At 44.4% G+C, this 16,237-nt stretch overlaps 1 protein-coding gene across 1 annotated transcript; it reads left to right on the top strand.

Moving 5' to 3' along the window:
- Positions 1-4,071: 4,071 nt before the first annotated feature.
- Positions 4,072-16,237, top strand: NR2E3 (nuclear receptor subfamily 2 group E member 3). The gene is made up of 8 exons (XM_026684083.2): positions 4,072-5,179; positions 6,011-6,161; positions 7,872-7,975; positions 10,121-10,387; positions 13,151-13,332; positions 14,197-14,437; positions 14,866-14,971; positions 16,026-16,237. Exons 1-8 carry the CDS (start codon positions 5,122-5,124, stop codon positions 16,156-16,158), a joined length of 1,242 nt encoding a protein of 413 aa, XP_026539868.2. The 5' UTR covers positions 4,072-5,121; the 3' UTR covers positions 16,159-16,237.

Below are 16,237 nucleotides of genomic sequence, written 5' to 3'. Positions count from 1 at the left end.
GGAAAAGGAAGAGGAAGAGAAAGAAGCAGAAGAAGAAGGAGAGAGAGAGAGAAAGAAGGAAAGAGAAAGAAAGGAAGGAAGGAAGAAGGAGGAGGAGGAGAGGAGGAGGAGGAGAAGCAGAAGGAGAGAGATAAAGAGAAAGAAAGAAAGAAAGGAAGGAAGGAAGGAAGGAAGGAAGGAAGGAAGGAAGGAAGGAAGGAAGGAAGGAAGGAAGGAGGAGGAGGAGGAGAGGAGGAGGAGGAGAAGAAGAAGAAGAAGAAGCAGAAGAAGCAGAAGAAGAAGAAGAAGAAGAAGAAGAAGAAGAAGAAGAAGAAGAAGAAGAAGAAGAAGAAGAAGAAGAAGAAGAAGAAGAAGAAGAAGAAGAAGAAGAAGAAGAAGAAGAAGAAGAAGAAGAAGAAGAAAGGAAAAAAGGAAAAAGGAAAAGAAGATCAGAAGGAGGTTTCTTGCTACTAAAGATTTAAAAAAAATAAGTTCTGGGATGTACAACAGTGTTAATTTTGGGGGAGGGGGGCACAGTAGCAGTGTGCATCTGGTCGTCTTCCTGTCCAGGAAGGGGCTTCCTCGAGGCAGAGAGATCAGGGCTGTAGATTAAGGACCTTAGTGCTAATGTCTGATCAAGCATCCATCAGCACCATCTGTCTCTGGCCAGGACTGATTCACTCAGAGCTGCCCTCTCAATCCTAAAGCTAATTGTTTTGGTTTTTTTTGTTTTTGTTTAACTAGCAGATTCTTTGCAGCTTGCTTGCCTACCTTCCTCCCCCCACCCCACCCCACCCCTTCGCCTGCCCAGAGTAAAAGGGATTAGCTGAGAGATTGGTTTGCACCCATCGAAATCTGCTCAAACCTACTTGCTTTAAAAAGAGGACACCTGGAGAATCAGGACCTCCAAGCACCCAAAACGGTTTTGCAACCTCGATGCTTTGCATCTTAAAATGAAAAAAAAACAAAAAAAAAAAACACGAAACCCACATTGCTTTGTGATGCTTGGATTGTCATCTTGGGATTCCGAAAAGTAGAGTGGCAGATCCGTTCACGACAACCGAAATAGTCAAATAACAGAAGGCCGTATCAGCCTTGCTGGAAATCAGAAAGTTGCTACAAAGCCTGAACAAATTGAGCTACATACTGTAGATTCTGCCTCTCCCTCCGTGCATAGGGGAAGACAGCTGACGTCCTTCTTTTTCCTTACAGTGTTGGAGCTATAAATAGCACTGCTCATATTGTCAAAATAGCAGGAAGGGGGATAGAATAGAATTTCAGAGGCAACGGCTAGCTTGGAAGAACTCAAGAGTTTTGCTGAAATTCAGTAAATCTTCACAGAAAAAACAGCCTAAATGAAGGGGTATCACGAAATAGCCCAATGGTGAATACCCAGAATGATGATTTGCTTGCAGAGGGAAAGATGACATGGAATATCCTTGAATTGGGCCATAATTGGATGAATTCTGGCCATAAGCATCTTTTTACTATATACAAAATGGGGTAAGGCAGATCGTATCTTCCAGATAATATCTCTCTCGTGTGAGGATCTGTTCTGCCACTTGCCTTCCAACTAAGATGGCATCGCACAGATATTCAGGGAAAAGCTGGTTGACGGCTCATGGGCTGTACCAATAAGATAGAAGATAAAATTCTTTATTGGTCAATTGTGATTGGACACGCCAGGAATTTGTCTTGGTGCAAATGCTCTCAGTGTACATAAAAGAAAAGATACATTCGTCAAGAGTCAAGAATCATCAGGTACAACACTTAATAATAATCATAGGGTACAATAAGTAATCAAATCATACTAGGAAACAGTCAATATAAATCGTTAGGATACAAGAAACAAAGTTAGTCATACAGTCACAAGTGGGAGGAGATGGGTGATAGAAACGATGAGAAGATTAATAGTAATAGTAATACAGACTTTGTAAATAGTTGGACAGGGAATTATTTGTTTAGCAGAGTGATGGCATTTGGGGAAAAACTGTCCTTGTGTCTAGTTATTCTGGTGTGCAGGGCTCTATAGCGTCGTTTTGAGGGAAGGAGTTGAAACAGTTTATGTCCAGAATGTGAGGGGTCTGTAGATATTTTCACAGCCTTCTTTTTGACTCGTGCAGTATACAGGTCCTCGATTGAAGGCAGGTTGGTAGTAATTGTTTTTTTCTGCAGTCCTAATTATCCCCTGGAGTCTGTGTCTGTCCTGTTGGGTTGCAGAACCAAACCAGACAGTTATAGAGATGCAGATGACAGACTCAATCGTTCCTCTGTAGAACTGGATCAGCAGCTCCTTGGGCAGTTTGAGCTTCCTGAGTTGGCGCAGAAAAAACATTATTTGTTGTGCTTTTTTGATGACCTTAGTACTAGGTAGTTCTTGACATAGAAGCATAATTGGAAACCTAAGCGATGTGGTTGTCAAGCGAGACATTGTGTGACCAGATCCAGTTTTACAACCATTTTTACCACGGTTCTTCAGGCTTCCCCAACTGGCTTCTCTTGTCGAAAGCCATCTGGGAAAGCCACAAATCACGTTGGCGTGATCGCCAGACGTTGCAACCCTCGTAAATGCAAGCCGATTGTCAAGTGCCCGAATTGTGACAAATGTGAGCACAGGGATGGTATGATGGTCATAACTTCGATGGGGCACAAGTCACTTTTTCCAAGGCTTTCATAACTTTGAACAATTGTTAGGTGAACAATCGTCAGTCAAGGACGACCTGCGGTAGCCTCAACCTACCCCTTTTTTGCCATGTCTTCTCAGCTCACGAAACCTTGGTATAGAGTGGGGAGGCAAGGAATGTGGCAGGTCCTGTACTCCAAGAAGATAGATCTGGCGGGAATCCAGAAGAAGGGACTTCTCGGTGGTGGCTCCCCTTTTCTGGAATGTCATCGCTCTGGAGATTAAACTGGCCCCCACTCTTAATACGCTTTTGGAAGGCCCTGAAGATGTGGTTCTGCCAGTGGGCCTGGGGAACCCACAGTGGGACGGAGCCCATTAAATGGCTGGTATGAATCAGTGGTGGGATTCAAAAACTTTTACCACCGGTTCGGTAGGCGTGGCTTGGTGGGTGCACTTTGCGTGCCAAACATGTACTTTGCATGCACGCATGCACCAAACACACACTTTGCATGCATGCACACGCCAAACACGCACTTTGCACAGGCGCAGAGGCGTTTGCACAGAGGCATTCTAACTCACTTCCTGCAGGCCCGCACTCTTCCGGTCGCTTCAGCAGCTGCCACGCAGCACTCTCCTGTGTCGTGCAAAGCAGCTGCGCTTCAAAAGCAGAGGATAAAGGTGAGTATGGGAGCCCAGGTGGGCAGGTGGGCCCAACAGCGGAGCGGCAGAAAGAATCAGTTTGGTCTCCGCTGCTCATTGCTGCTACCAGCTCGGCAGAACCGGGCCAAACCAGTAGAATACCACCACTAGTATGAATGTGTGTTGTCATCAGGGTGGGAAGGGGTGTGTGTGTGTGGGGGGGGTGTTTCATATTTTCTTATTATTTTTCTTCTTATTTCTTTTATATTGTGCTTTTATGCAGTAGTGGAATTCAAATTTTTTTACTACCGGTTCTGTGGGCGTGGCGGGGGAAGGTGACTGTAAAATCTCCATTCCCTCCCCACCCCACTAACCTGCTTTCCAGCTCCGTTGTCCTGTGCAGGGCAACCAAAGGAGACCCAGCCGATCAGCTGTGGGCGTGGCTTGTGGGTGTTGTGTTCTGTGGGCGTGGCTTGGTGGGCGTGGCAGGGGAAGGTTACTGCAAAACCCCCATTCCCTCCCCTCCCTACTAACCTGCTTTCCAGCTCCGTTCTCCTGTGCAGGGCAACCTAAGAAGACAGTAGTGGGATTCTGATTTTTTTACTACTGGTTCTGTGGGTCTGGCTTGTTGAGCATAGCACAGGAAGGATACTGTAAAATCTCCATTCCCTCCCTACTCCAGGGGAAGGATACTGCAAAATCCTATTCCCTCCCCACCCCTCTAACCTGCTTTCCAGCTCCGTTCTCTTGTGCAGGGCAACCAAAGAAGACTCGGCCGATCAGCTGGGACTCGGGAGGCGGAGAATAGATGGGGCAGGGCCAGTCAGAGGTGGGATTTGCCAATTCTCCAAACTACTCAGAATTTCCACTATTGGTTCTCCAGAACTGGTCAGAACCTGCTGAATACCCACCTCTGCTTTTATGTCTTGGTAAACCGCTTTGAGTTGCCATGTGTGAGTAGGCGGCAATTTAAATTTTCTAAATAAATAAATATGAGTCCCACATTCTGACTTCTGTGTTGTAATTGCTTCTGCTTCACCTTTCCCTTCATCAATAATACAGAGCCTGCTCACCAGGGCAGGTACGTTCTTCTCGCTGAAAAAATCTGCCTTATAAAATATTCAGTTGTGATCAGCAGCTGCCTTGTAGGTTGACTGGATTTCTCTCCCCCAAACCTTCACTCCTGGGACTCAAGACAGGACCCAGAGTTGAGGACAACATGGTAGAATCAGAGCAGAGGCAGATCTAACGTCTTGGGAACCCAAGCTGCCCCCATCCTGCGACCGAATAAACGAACCTTACGGAAACGAATTGTCTCTCCAAGAACACAACTTAGTGGCAGATGCGTGAAGCTGGAGGGAGTAGAAATGGTGGCCCCCGAAGTCTGTGTCAAGATGGGGGTCATCGCATTGTTCTGTCACCCTGAGCTCTCTGCCAGAAATCTTCAGAAATCTTTCTTGTTCTTTGATTATGGAGCTCACGGTCCCACCTTTGAAAAAGAACTAAAGATTAAGAGGATGACAGACAGGCAACCGCTTACACAGCGTTAATGACTAATCTTTCCTGCTACGCTACAGGAGCCTCAAAGAGGAAGGACTCACACATGAGCATAGCACACATCAAGCACACATGAAGGATCCAGGAGAATCAGGGTTGTGATGGTCTGGAGGACAGTCCGCTAAGAGTCTTAGAGCAGACTTGAGTTTTTCTAGGGAGTCTACACCGAAGGCGTTCTTCTAGCAATTTATTCCAGCCTCATCTGGGGGAAACTGGCCAGTTCACAAGGGTTTCCTGCATTTGGGCCGAAGAAGCCAGAACTCTGCACGAAGAACCCGTAAGCCCAATCCCCTTCCTTATTCCACGGATCATCAGCCACTGTTATGACTGCCTCCCCGGTGAAGTCGTTGATGAACAACAGAGTGGAGGCCAGCCAACTAGGTAAGTGATAGTGTCACGACTCTTCAGACCATGTTTTTTTTTTTTTCCCCTTTCATTTGGACCAAAAGCAGCTCGCCCAACTGCAGGAAATGTCAGGACGTTCTGCCAATCTTGCTGAGAAGTTCAGCGATATCCTTAATAGTGTGGTGACAACGTTACTTCTCATGCCTCAAATCATCTTTCTTTCTGGTATCTCAGGCAGTGATATGCAATCTGTGGATCACAGACCAAGTGTCAGCATTCCAGAAAAACAAACTCCAACTCCAACTTCCAAAGCTGACACCACGCAATATTGGTCACGGTGTCTTCTTGTTAAATTGGGTTATTGTTAATCAACTCATGTGGGAGTTTAGTTAGGAGCTGGTCAATCTATCAGACTATCACTAGGTTATTGTGGATGCTGAACCTTGTAGGGTGCATTTCTTTTTTAGTTGCTTAGAGGGTATCAGAGCACCATTGAACAACTGGGAGAATCTTCAGGCAGGTACAATTAAGTTGAGGGTGGATGGACCACCTAATTCTAAACGTGGGAAATGACTGAACCGTGAAAAGTTTTCCCTCGTCTTCTCTGGATGGATAGAAGATTGGAGTTGGTCTTCGTCTAAATTTGTCAATTATAACAAACTGAATTTGGAAAATAAATAAACAAATTATTATAAAGCAAATCAAAGTAAAAATACAGCAGGGTAAGCATAAGGTCCAGCAATGCAGAGGTGATCTATCAATTGAAGGCTCTTTATCCCCTCACATTCTCTGTTGAAAATCTGTTGACTTCGCCTCCTTTGTTGTGTGCTGCCAGTCCTTAAGCGTCCTCTTCTCTGTTCTGTGTAGAGCTTAGCCTGGTTCCTGGCAAAGCAGGAAGCCCTGTGTTGCTCTGCAAAGTATGTGGTGATACCAGCAGCGGGAAGCATTATGGCATCTATGCTTGCAATGGATGCAGCGGTTTCTTCAAACGCAGTGTCCGACGGAAGCTCGTTTATAGGTAATGGATACTATTGTTGGAATAGTAGAGGAAGGGTAAATGATCTATAATTGTGCACTCTTAACTGGGGTCAAGTTGTGAGAAGATGAGGGGGCTTCGGGACATGCGGTCTGGCAGAGAGGAAGACCGTGATCGGTTTCTTTTTCATTTTTAATTCCGAAGAACCACATGGGTCCAGAAATGGGTCTCGTTAAACCCAACCAACACCCTACATTTTGTCCTGTTCAGATTCATTTTCAGACTGGGGGGGGGGGAGAAATCTAGAATATCAAGCAACGCTCATCAACCTGCAATGCTTTGACATTTAGGGTAGAAGAAGAGAGTGAGAAAAGAAGTCCAACAGTTCTTCTCAACGGGAGCAACAGATAGAGCAGTTGGGACTTTTGTTGTAGGGCTTCCACAATCTGAGCCCTTCCAGTAGAGATGGGTCATTGTTCAATTGAAGAGCCGGTAAAGGTTGGAGGGTCCACTCTTGGTCAATTCATTTCGTTTCTAGTTTGAGAACCCCAAAAACAAATCCTTTTTAGGCTTTGGAGATTTGGGCCATACAATTCAGTGCCAAATGGACCACTAGTCCTGTGGCCTTTATTTTTTCTCCTACATCAGTTGAGCTCCTCTTTGTACTCCTCTAGTGTTGCACAGAGAAAGCATGTTCACACAAGGCAATGTGTTGAATTTGGGGATGAGGTGCAGGGACACCCTTAGTTTTGTGTTCTTGTCTCTGACCCCACTTTTGGGAGCCTGTGAGTTGGGACCTCCAGTTTTGTGATACATCTTAATCTCCTCCGCTCCTCTAGACAGGCTATTTTTTAGTTTTCAGGTGTGGATGGGACATTTCCTGCCCTAATCTCAAATCCAAGGCACCAATTTTCTTCTCAGTACTGAAATGTCAATGCTGGGTGTGTCTTTTGGCTTCAAGAGGACAAATTTCAATTTTAAAGAAGTCAGAATAGAATAGAATAGAATAGAATAGAATAGAATAGAATAGAATAGAATAGAATAGAATAGAATAGAATAGAATAGAATTCTTTATTGGTCAAGTGTGATTGGACACACAAGGAATTTGTCTTGGTGCAAATACTCTCAGTATCCATAAAAGAAAAGATACATTCATCAAAAGTCAAGAATCATCAGGTACAACACTGAATGATAGTCAGAGGGTATAATAAGCTATGAAATCATACTAGGAAACAGTCAATATAAATCATAAGGATACAAGCGACAAAGTCACAGTCATACAGTCACAAGTGGGAGGGGATGGGTGATAAGGAGTGAGGTGAAGATTTTGTAAATAGTTGGACAGTGTTGAGGGAATTATTTGTTTAGCAGAGTGATGGGGTTCAGGAAAAAACTGTCCTTGTGTCTAGTTGTTCTTGTGTGCAGGGCTCTATAGCGTCATTTTGAGGGAAGGAGTTGAAACAATTTATGCCCGGGATGTGAGGGGTCTGTAGATATTTTCACAGCCCTTTGTTGACTCGTGCAGTTGATGTAGACTAAGCGATTCTAGAAACATTTAGTTATTCTGTGACAGCAACTTTTAGGGAAATCACAGGTTTTAGCCTTTCTGTAGCTCTGGGTCTAGATTTTCTTTCAGTTTTTATTTTCCTTGGAGCAGATGTTTGTTTTCCATAGTGCAGAACACCATCGTCCCCAAAATCTAGAATCCCTGGCAGGTGCATCTAATAGAATCTTATCTTGTCCTCTTGACAGGTGCCAGGTTGGCAGTGGAATGTGCCCTGTGGACAAAGCGCACCGAAACCAGTGCCAAGCTTGTCGCTTGAAGAAATGTCTCCAGGCGGGCATGAATAAAGATGGTAAATGTGGGGGGAAACATTCACCTGGGGGAAAAGGGCCAATTCTCGGTTGAGTTGTAAACTGGATAGGATAAGTCTTTGGCAAGCTGATCTTACAGGCAAACCTTCTCCACCTGCTGCCTTGTAGATTTAGTTTATTTAGTTTACTTTATTGTTATTGCACCTCCTACAATGAAATCAAACACCATCTTCAGTGCACATCATGACCATGAGACACACATCCTTCACACTCCACACATTGAATTGAAAACCCCTGATATTGCCTTAATATTGCACCATACAGTAGAATTCAACAGAGCTACTGCCCTGGGATAGAAGCTGTTTTTCAGCCTATTTGTCCTTGTTTTTATTATCCTGTACTGTCTGCCAGATGGTAATAGTTCAAAAAAAGGATGCCCAGGATGAGATGGATCTTTGAGGATGTTTTGAACTTTCTTAAGGCAACAGGAGCTATAAAGCTCTTCCAAAGAGGGGAGAGGGCAACCAATGATCTTCTGGGCAATGACATTAACCCTCTGGAGTGCTGTCCTATCTGCCACTGTGCAATTGGCAAACCATACAGAGGTGCAGTAAGTTAAGATACTCTCTATGGTGCAGCGGTAGAAGGTCACCAGCAGTTTTTCATTCAGTTGTTGTTTTCTGAGAAGTCTCAGGTAGTATAATCTCTGCTGGGCCCTTTTGACCAGGGCTGCAATGTGAGCATCCCAGGTCAGGTCCTCTTTTAGGGTAACACCCAGAAACTTAAAACTGTCCATTTGCTCCATTCGGTCTCCATTGATAAGCAAGGGCTGTGAAGACATTAATTATATATTTATATCCCACTTTATTTTGTACATCTCAAGGCTGTGAATGTAATGCTTCCTTCTTCCTGTTTTTCCCACAATGCCAACCTTGTGAGTTGGCTTGAGCTGAGAGCGACCGGCCAAAAGTCCTCCATCTGGTTTCCATGACTAAGGAAGGGCCAGAATTTGGAGTCACTCCCAAGAACAGCAGTGGGTTCGGATTAGGAGGGCAAAGACGCAGGTTCTAGTCTCTACCCAGCCACGAGAATTCTCTGGGGCAGAGGTCTCCAATCTTGACAACTTTAAGCCTGGAGGACTTCAACTCCCAGAATTCCCCAGCCAGCAAAGCAAATTCTAGGAGTTGAAGTCCTTCAGGTTTAAAGTTGCTAAGGTTGGAGACTCCTGTTCTGGGAGACTTTGGATCTGGAATTCTGTCTCTTTTAGCCCAACAGTCAAGGTGGAATAGTGGTGAAGGATCTAGATAAGGCAATACAAAACATTGTGGGCTGTTCCCTGATACCACTCGATGACCTCGCTAGGACTCGCTGCCTTAGAAGAGCGAGGAAAGTCCTCAGGGACGACTGACACCGCGATCAGCACTTCTTCACTCTCCTACCATCGGGTTGGAGATAGGGAAACATAGCCAGTCACACCAACTGGCTGAAGAACAGTTTCTACCTGTGGGCTGTCAGACTTCTGAATGGAAAATAATTTCATGTCAACATAGTAGAATAGACTTGCGGGGCCTGCGCATTGTGCAACAAGGTCACATAGTGTAATAAGATTGGGACTGGGTTAGGGACCTCTGTTTTCACTGTGAGTTGTGTTGGGGAGGGTGTGTGTGCACGAAGGGGGACTCAGCCAATCTCATTGTACACATATTGTACTCAGACAATAAAGGTAATAATAGACTAGGAGTTGGAGACCCATCACAGATCTTGGGCCACCTGTGGTTTTTGAAGACACTAGCCTAAGGGACTGAAGCCAAAGGTGACCCAATCAGCCCAATCGCTTCTGTTAGGGCAGGGGTTGGCAACCTGTGGCTCTGGAGCCGCATGTGGCTCTTTCATCCCTCTGCTGCGGCTCCCTGTTGCCGGTCGGCTCCACAATTGATAGGGCTTTTGGTAGAGGAAAAAGGATGCCACGCTAGGAGGAGACTCTATGGCAGTAGTGGAACTGCCATAGAGTCTGGTTGGTTCCAGAAATGAACAGGTGGGGGTGGGGGGGCTTCCAGGTAGGACCTTTGTGGCTCTTTGAGTGTTTAAGGCTGCCGACCCTAGTGTTAGGTGAACATGCTCAGGAGGAGGAAGCGAAACTTCCCCTGCCCACTTGGCTGCTTATCTTGACCTTCCTCCGTTTCCAGCGGTTCAGAACGAACGCCAGCCCCGCAGCACGGCTCACGTGCACCTCGACGCCACGGACCTGCATGCGGAACAGCAGCCAGAACATGTGGCCGCCACCCAGGGAGCTCTCCCCTCACCCCACCCTTCCCTGCAGAGCCACAGGGCTCCCCCCGGTTGCTCTGTAAGTGGGGTGTTGCGGGCCCAAGCGCTGACTCCTCCCAACAACCACCGTTTCATGGCCAGCCTGATGACGGCGGAAACCTGTGCCAAGCTGGAGCCAGAGGATGGTAGGTGGCCCGTGGTTGAGACGGGGGGGGGGGGGACAAGGGGAGTGGTCTGCCTGGAGGGACTCTTAACAAGGGGAGGGGGAACCGCAGAATTCAAGATCTGCAAACAACAGCGCCCCCTGGTGGTGCAGTCCTAGCTCTCAGAGGGAAGCTTCAGTATTTAGTATTGATTTGATTTGTCAATCGCTTACAAGATACAGGTCTAAGAATGAACATAGTTTTGAATACATGAGATAGATACTTATAAGAAAAATAAAAAGAAACAATAGGACAGGGACGGTAGGCACGATTGGTGCTCTTATGCACGCATTAAGATTTAAATTAAGATTAAATTAAGATTTAGGATGAATTCGGAGAAGAGCTCAGCCCTTTCTAGACTTGTTTTTGCTTCCAGTCTTGTGTTCTTGACAAGCAAGAGAGATTGTGGGGAGCCTGGAGAAGGGATGGAAGGAAGGGCAATCAAGAGATTGAAGGAGAGTCCATCGGCAGCTTCTCTCACAAACAGAAACTCCGCTCAGGTGGGGAGAAAGCTTTGGGAAAGCCCTTCAAAGCATCCAGAGCAAGGCTCTTCAAACTCGACAAGTTTAAGACTTGGGGACTTCAACTCCCAGGATTCCTGAGCTAACCTGACTAGAGGAGGAATTCTGGGAGTTGAAGTCTATAAGTCTTCAAGCTGACAAGTCTGAAGACCCTGACTTGGACTAAGATACAGGAGGCCCAGATTCAAATCTCCATTCAACCCAGGAGGACTTGAGTGATCTCCTTCATCCAGCCCAAACAAGCTTATAAATCAAGGGTCTTCAAACTCGACAAGTTTAAGACTTGTGGACTTCAACTCCCAGGATTCCTGAGCTAACATGACTGGAGGAGGAATTCTGGGAGTTGAAGTCCACAAGTCTTAAAGCTGTCAAGTTTGAAGACCCCTGATCCAGAGGAAGGATTTCACGATAAACATGTGTGGAAAACAATTCCTCTTAGTTTCCAAGATCACAGTTTTTCTCCAAATCAGTATAAAGATAATTGAATGATGTCTTTGTAGTTGTTTCTTTGATCCTTGTTTATTTATTCAATTTGTAGAGCCACCCATCTCAAACCAGTGACTCTGGGCAGCATATAAATAATAAAATCTTGTATGACAAGAAGGCGCTGCCTTTGTCATTGCTGTAGGGACAATATCTGAATCAGGAATTCTGACTTGGGCTCAGATTTAGAACTGGCCCCAAGCAAAATATTGGTTAATTGCCACATTAGGCAATTCTTTTGTTTCATACTTTAGTGTTGAGGGTGTCTCTCAAGTTTAAATGAAGTCGGAAATTCATTTTGAGTGTCGAGCAAAAGGATCTTTGGCTTATGTCCTGTCCCTACATACCACAATATGTGGTATTTATGTGGGATAGCAAAAGGGATGCTGGCGTAGCCAATACAATGGTCACTACAGGAAACATCACATCAAGAGATAGAATAACAGAGTTGGAAGGGACCTTGGAGGTCTTCTAGTCCAACCCCTTCCTAGGCAGGAAACTCTGTACCATTTCAGACAAATGGTTATCCAACATCTTTTTAAAAACTCCGTGTTGGAGCATTCACAACTTCTGGAGGTATGTTGTTCCACGGATTAATTGTTCTGTCAGGGAATTTCTCCTTAGTTCTAAGTTGCTTCTCTCCTTGATTAGTTTCCACCCATTGCTTCTTGTCCTGCCTTCAGGTGCTTTGGAGAATAGCTTGACTCCCTCTTCTTTGGGGCAGCCCCTGAGATATGGGAACACTGCTATCCTGTCTCCCCTAGTCACGAGTGGGATTCAACCGGTGTTACTACCGGTTCGGTGATGTTTTGTGCACATGTGTAAAAAAAACCTTAAGCTGTGCCGCCTGGACAGCTGATAAGCACTGCGCATGGGTGCGCGGTGTTTGAAAAGCCTCTTTCCACGCTTTTTCAACCTCAGCTGTGCCACGCAAAGCAGTTGAGGTTGAAAAAGCAGGAAATAAAGGACAAGTAAGAGCAGGCGGGTGGGCCAAACAGCAGCAGACACAGAACCAGTTTGGTGTCTGCTGCTCTTCAGAGCTACTGGTTCTTTAAAACTGGGCAGAACCTGCCCCTGGTTCTTCTTTTCTTTAGACTAGACATACCCAGTTCCTGCAACCGTTCTTCATACGTCTTAGCCTCCAGTCCTCTAATCTTTGTTGCTCTTCTCTGCACCCTTTCCAGGGTCTTGTTTTTTTGTTTTTTTTTTACATCATGGCGATGTAAAAATACTTGGGGCTTAAATAGTGACAGTTCTGCTTCAACTTCTTCACAATAACAGTTGTTATAACAGACACAAGGACAGATTTTTTCCTGAAAGCCATCATTCTGCTAAACAAATAATTCCCTCAACACTGTTCAACTATTGACAAAGTGTACACAACTATTACTGTTAATCTTCTCATCACTCCTTATCACCCATCCCCTCCCACTTGTGATTGTAGGACTGTAACTTTGTTGCTTGTATCCTTACGATTTATATTGACTGTTTCCTAGTATGATTTGATTGTTGATTGTACCCTATGACTATCATTAAGTGTTGTACCTGATGATTCTTGATTCTTAACGAATGTACCTTTTCTTTATGGATACTGAGAGTATTTGCACCAAGACAAATTCCTTGTGTGTCCAATCACACTTGGCCAATAAAGTTTTCTACGATTTTTCTTAATCACGCCACAACTGCTTGCAAGTCCCACTAACTGCCGCAGATGATACTGAAGGGCTGTTTTCCTTCACAGCAGAGGAAAACATCGACGTGACCAGTAATGAGCCAGAACACGTGGGACAAGAAGGTCCCCAGTCCCCACACACAGCCGCTGGCCCCGAAAGTGTTTATGAGATCTCTGCCCGGCTCCTCTTCATGGCTGTGAAATGGGCAAAAAACCTTCCTGTTTTCTCAAACCTACCTTTTCGTGATCAGGTGAGCCTCCTGTGGAAATCAACAGCTTTAGCCAAGGCGACGTAGTTTTGGAGTTGAACCGGGTGAGAAAGCAAAGTCTTCAAGAAATGCTGGTTTCTGAGACGGAATTAATACAATGGTCTTTATGCTTGGAATTGTTTTATATATATATATACAGGTTGGATTTAGAGCTTATGGTGCTTAAATAGAATGGTTTGTTTAAAGCAAGGGTGCCCAAACTTGGCAACTTTAAGACTTGTGGACTTCAACTCCTAGAATTCTCCAGCCTTGTGGGAGTTGAAGTCCACAAGTCTTAAAAGTTGCCAAGTTTGGAGACCTCTGTTTTAAAGAGATTAACTGGAAACAGATCAATAGAAACCAATGCGGGGAATCTTAAAGGAATCTTGCAGGTGTGGCTGGTATATGTGATGGAACGCAGTGAGGAGGTGGATGCAAAGTAGTAGGAAGCAGATTCCCAGGAGGGAAAAGAAGAGGCAGCTCAGTGAAAGAGGGTGAAGACAGCTCCTCCTTAATAGTTCCGAGTACATCGTAGATGCAGGTATCAGAGGTTTCAGACTGGAAAGATTTTGTCTATAGGCATGAAATGGGAAAGAACTCAGCTTGAAAAGACTCACCACGTGTCAGTTTTGGGCCCGACACACGTAAGGATCAGGGGAGATAAAAGTTATGGGTTTGGTGAAAACTGCTCACAGTTGGGACTATTGTTTTATAAATGAAACGCCAACAGGAGGATTATAAAGGGAGGGGGGAAATCTGGATGTTTTGGCTGAACTACTTACAAGGTTTATTCAGGAACAGGAATGACTGCAGCAGACCTGTCCCAAAGATTTTTAAGGTCTCAACTCCATGTCCTGTCGCTTGCAGGTGATTTTGCTGGAAGAAGCTTGGAGTGAATTGTTCCTGCTTTGTGCCATCCAGTGGTCTTTGCCTCTGGAAACCTGCCCCCTCCTCTCTTTGTCAGAGCTGACCTCCACTTTCCACGCCAAGGCGGTGTCCGGAGGAACGGACATCTGTGCGCTGCAAGAAATAATCGCACGCTTCAAAACACTGGCTGTGGATCCCACTGAATTTGCCTGCATGAAGGCAATTGTCCTTTTTAAACCAGGTGAACCCCAGTGGCAGCGAGGGGGGGAGTGGAGGGAAAAGCACATCTGGGTTACAGGCAAAGTTTAAAAAAAAAATGTGAAGAGAACCAAAATACAAATCTGCAATTTTACAGTCTAGATTACACCATTTACAACTATGATTAGGCTGTTGTTTTCCTTCATTTTTATTTCGTGGCTTTGTCTAGATTACCGTACTTTTCTTGCTCTGCCTAATCTCTTATTTGAAAATTCGATCGATTCTGCATAACGCACACACACACACACAGTGTATGTGTGATCACATTTGTGCACGTGTATCTATTCAGCCAGCATTCCAAAATTTAGAAAATAGAACCTAAACTAATGAGAAACATTTTTATATAACTATCTCAGGCCTATCAAAGTAGCACTGCTTCAATTTCAATTTTTCTTTTCTTTTTCTTTTAAGAAACAAGAGGACTGAAGGATCCAGACCAGGTAGAAAATTTGCAGGATCAGTCGCAGGTGATGCTGGGACAACATATTCATATGCATTATCCTAGTCAGCCAGTCAGGTACCTAGAGATATGAGTTATTTTCTGTGCTCTCCCAATTTTTGTCTCAAAACCTATTTTGCTTTTGTGCCTTCAAGACAGTTTTTGACGCCTGGTGATTGCACGGAGTAGTAGTCCCTGCAGTTTTCTTGGCAAGATTTTTCAAAAAGGGTTTGACCTTGCCTCCTATAAGGTTGCAAAAGAGTGACTGAACCAAAAGGCACCTAGCTGGCTTTGTTTAATCATTGCATCAAAATAAAATTTAATATTATAGTCCTTACATAATCTTGTTTTCTGAGGTTCTCGCGGGTATTTGTATGTGGATCTTTGGTTATTTGGGTTTTCTCCCGCGTAAGATTGGAAGTATCTAGGCAACGTTTCGATGAAGTCTCATTCATCATCTTCAAGCTTCTGTCTTCAGCTCTGTGCTTCTCAGAGTGATGTCACTCTGAGAAGCACAGAGCTGAAGACAGAAGCCTGAAGATGATGAATGAGACTTCATCAAACGCTGCCTAGATACTTCCAATCTTACGCGAGAAAACCCGAATAACAAAGATCTATCTATATATATCTATATATCTATATATCTATATATCTATATATCTATATCTATATCTATATATCTATATATCTATATCTATATCTATATCTATATATCTATCTATCTATCTATCTATCTATCTATCTATCTATCTATCTATCTATCTATCTATCTATCTATCTATCTATCTATCTATCTATCTATCTATCTATCTATATATCTATATCTATCTATATCTATCTATATCTATATCTATCTATCTATCTATCTATCTATCTATCTATCTATCTATCTATCTATCTATCTATCTATCTATCTATCTATAATTTCAGCAAAAGAAACATGATAGACATTTTGAGAGATTATGAGCAGAGGCGTCCTTGTTCAGAGCTTCCATGGCATCCTGGTTAAATTTGGGGTACCAGGTTAACCCCTTTAGTTTTGATTTTTTGGGGTATTCTCCTTCTTTTATATAATTCTAGTATTGCACGGTTGGCGCAACAGCTATAAATGTGTTTCTATATCGCCTCCTAGGTTTGGAAAATTACTACTGCTGCTCCCTTCGCTGAAATTCATTTCTTCGGAGCGCATCGAGCTTCTCTTTTTCCGCAGAACCATTGGGAACACCCCCATGGAGAAGCTGCTGTGTGACATGTTCAAAAATTAAGAGGCAAAGTTTCGGAGGAGTGGTTGAAATGCCTAAGCGGGTTCCTCCGTTTGAAAACCTGGATCCGAAATGCAAGGAG

Source organism: Notechis scutatus, chromosome 11, assembly GCF_049901735.1.
Source record: "Notechis scutatus isolate UNSWTSFEM ecotype Mainland chromosome 11, rNotScu1.2, whole genome shotgun sequence".
In the NCBI taxonomy this organism is placed as follows: domain Eukaryota; kingdom Metazoa; phylum Chordata; class Lepidosauria; order Squamata; family Elapidae; genus Notechis; species Notechis scutatus.
Note: the sequence above shows the minus strand (reverse complement) of the source record. Positions and strands in the feature narration are given on the sequence as shown.